This window comes from Buceros rhinoceros, unplaced genomic scaffold (genome assembly GCF_000710305.1).
Source record: "Buceros rhinoceros silvestris isolate BGI_N320 unplaced genomic scaffold, ASM71030v1 scaffold11196, whole genome shotgun sequence".
In the NCBI taxonomy this organism is placed as follows: Eukaryota; Metazoa; Chordata; class Aves; order Bucerotiformes; family Bucerotidae; genus Buceros; species Buceros rhinoceros.
Genome location: NW_010419351.1, coordinates 14,927 through 17,611, shown reverse-complemented (window position 1 = coordinate 17,611; position 2,685 = coordinate 14,927). Strand labels below are relative to the sequence as shown.

Genomic DNA, 2,685 nt, shown 5'->3' with positions numbered 1-2,685 from the left:
CCCCGTGTGCTGGCTCGGTGAGGCTCTGCTTGGTGCCCGACAGCCGCAGGCGCGACATACTCTAGGTTACTGGTTTATTGAGCTCTTACAGGGCACTGCTTGGAGTCGATGGGATATAGTCACTGGGACCTTCTCCTACTGTGGAGGGGGCTGGCAAGAGGGGACGGGACAGGCCGAGGGCAGTTTGTGTTTGCTATGTCCTCTGCAAGCCACCGTGGAAACCCTCTGTAGTTTCAGATGGGACCTTTCCGGCACGTCTCCAACTCCAGACCAGTAACCCCGCCGAGCCTGGCCGGGCAGCCAGGGCGGGCTGTTGCTGATGTCCTTGCTGGCCTTTGGGCAGAGGCGAGAAGGCTGACAATGTAGCCATGGGGACCGGGGTTTCAAGCCCCACTTGCCCAGCATGGGGTTCGCAGCTTGCGGTGCAGCCCCCCGAGCTCTCTCTTCTTGCTACGCATCCAGAAACGGGCACTAACGGCAAAACGTTTGGTCTTGGGGGGAGGTGGTGGAACGATCTCTACAGCTCCCCGGTGTCACTTAGCAAGGTGTGCCAAGGGCCAGAAGGGGTGGCGGGGACTCCCGGGGCTTGTCGAAGAAGATGGAGGAGGACATCTCAGTTTTGAGCTTGCTGTCAGCACTGCCCTCGCTGGAGGCCGTGTCGGGGCCACAGCCCTCGCAGCAGCAGCAGCAGCAGTCCATGAATGCCTGGCCCAGGGGTCTGCAGAGACACAGGAGCAGGACGGGCGTCACTGAGCACTTGAAGAACAGAAAGAACTGGTTGATGAGGTTGAGCAGGTCCAAGGTCTGCTTGGACATGTCAGGGGACATGTAGGCCACCACGATGTTGCAGACGTTCTCTGGCGTGGTGCAGAGCCCATAGATAATGGTCAGCCCGATGATGGTGCAGTTCAAGTGACTCTCGCACTGGCTGTGCTTGGTCCCTCGGCACTCAGTCTTCTTCTCGGTGCCGCTGATCCTGCGCGTCACCAGCTGGCAGCTGACGGTAAAGAGGATGGGCAAGCAGAAGTAGCAGCCAAAGTACCACCACATCCGAGCATTCTGGTAGGTGAGCACCAGCGAGTAGACGGACTCGGGGAGGTCGGACGAGGGCTTCATGGTGCAATACTCGGTCACCACGCCAGACACGGGTGAGGTGTCCTGTGCCAGCTGCCAGAGCAGGATTTCTGGCACTGACAACGTCATGGAGCCCACCCAGATGACGGCCAGCTTGGCGATGATGGACTGGCACTGCTCGATGGGCCGGGCGCTGGCCTGGGGGCTGGTGGCCGCATGGAACCTGTCGATGCCCAGGGCACAGAGGCTGAAGGTGGTGACTCCCAGCGACGATACCTGGCGAGGGTGGAGGCAGAACCAGTGGGCAGTGCTGCAGGGACATCGGGGGGGGCTTGACTTTACTGGGATGGGGACAAACCCTGGCTACCCAGGACCTTTTCTCCAAGGCTGTGGCTACACCCCAGGGTTAGAGCCACTTTCTTATGACTCCAGGAAGGGCAGGGGATAAAAATGTCCCCTGACCTGTTTGACCCTGCCCAGCTCTCTCTGCTGCAGACACCTCTGCTGGGTGTCTGTCCAGCCAGAGTGGGAATAGCAGGATTGTTCCTCAGGCTCTGCCTCTGTTCTGGATGGGGTTTGGAGTGGAAAGGCAGGGGCCACCACACCCACCAGCACCTTCCCGGTGTCCCCGAGCTCTCCCCAGCTGCCCCAGGCTGGCTTGTCCCTGCGCTGCTCTGCAGAGCTGCTGCCTGCTTCCCGGACGGGCCAAGCGAGTTGAAGGCGCCGTTGTCACAAACCAGCTTGGGGCAATTTCCGCTGCATTGAGAATGGCAGGAAAAACATCCCGTTTGCCAAAGGGAAGAGGCCGGAGGAGACGGGGGAATCGTGGTGGCTCCTGGGGGGCTGGCGAGGCACTGTGGGTCACAATCAGCACTCATGGTCCCAGCCCCAGAGCTGCAGCTTTGCTTGTTGCCAAGTCCTGCAGCCCTTGGCCAGGAAGGTGGCAGAGTCACATGCTGGTGCCCCCCAACCCCGTGACCATTCCTGGCCTCACAAAGCCGTCCGACATCACCCTGTGCTGAAGGACCTTCCAAGCACTCAGGAAACTTTGGAGTGTTCTGCGTGATGCCTGGGAGCAGCCTGAAACAACTCTGGCACTGCCTGCCGCCACCACCCCAGCTTGTTCCGGGGATCCAGGCTTGGCCCTTTCAGCAGCTCATGGCCAGCACCCAGCATCACCAGTCCCTGCTGTGCAACAGCATCCCTCCAGACACAGCATCGGGGCACGAGCCCAGCATCACCATCCGCACCCAGTCCCACCACCCAACGATGCTGCTCGTGTCCCAGAGCCACCCTGAGCACCCTTGCTCTGCCCCACAGCCAGCACCCAGCTCCCTGGCTGGCACCCACAGCCCTCCCAGCGCCCTGCGCTGCTGCCTCTGCCCTTCCCCTACATCCTCCCACAGGCTCCTCTGTCTCTCCTAGTCCCCTTGGTCCTGGTGCGTGCTTCAGACATGGCAGAGTGTTCCTCCCCAGTGCCCTGGCAGGGATACAGCTGGTGCCACTGGTGACCGTGGGCACACCCCTGCCCACTGCCTGTCACCAGAGGCCCATGTAGCCAGCTTGGCTCCGAACACCCGGCTTTGAGCCCCCCGCCCAGCGCATTTAAAT

General features: G+C 61.3%; 1 protein-coding gene across 1 annotated transcript in view; it reads right to left on the bottom strand.

Moving 5' to 3' along the window:
* Nucleotides 1-338: 338 nt before the first annotated feature.
* GPR37L1 (G protein-coupled receptor 37 like 1) overlaps nucleotides 339-2,685 on the bottom strand; it is a 5,982-nt gene continuing 3,635 nt past the window's right edge. Inside the window, exon 2 of the mRNA XM_010138880.1 lies at nucleotides 339-1,350. Within this exon, the coding sequence (XP_010137182.1) occupies nucleotides 538-1,350 (813 nt within the window). The 3' untranslated portion in view covers nucleotides 339-537. The remainder of the gene's footprint in view (nucleotides 1,351-2,685) is intronic.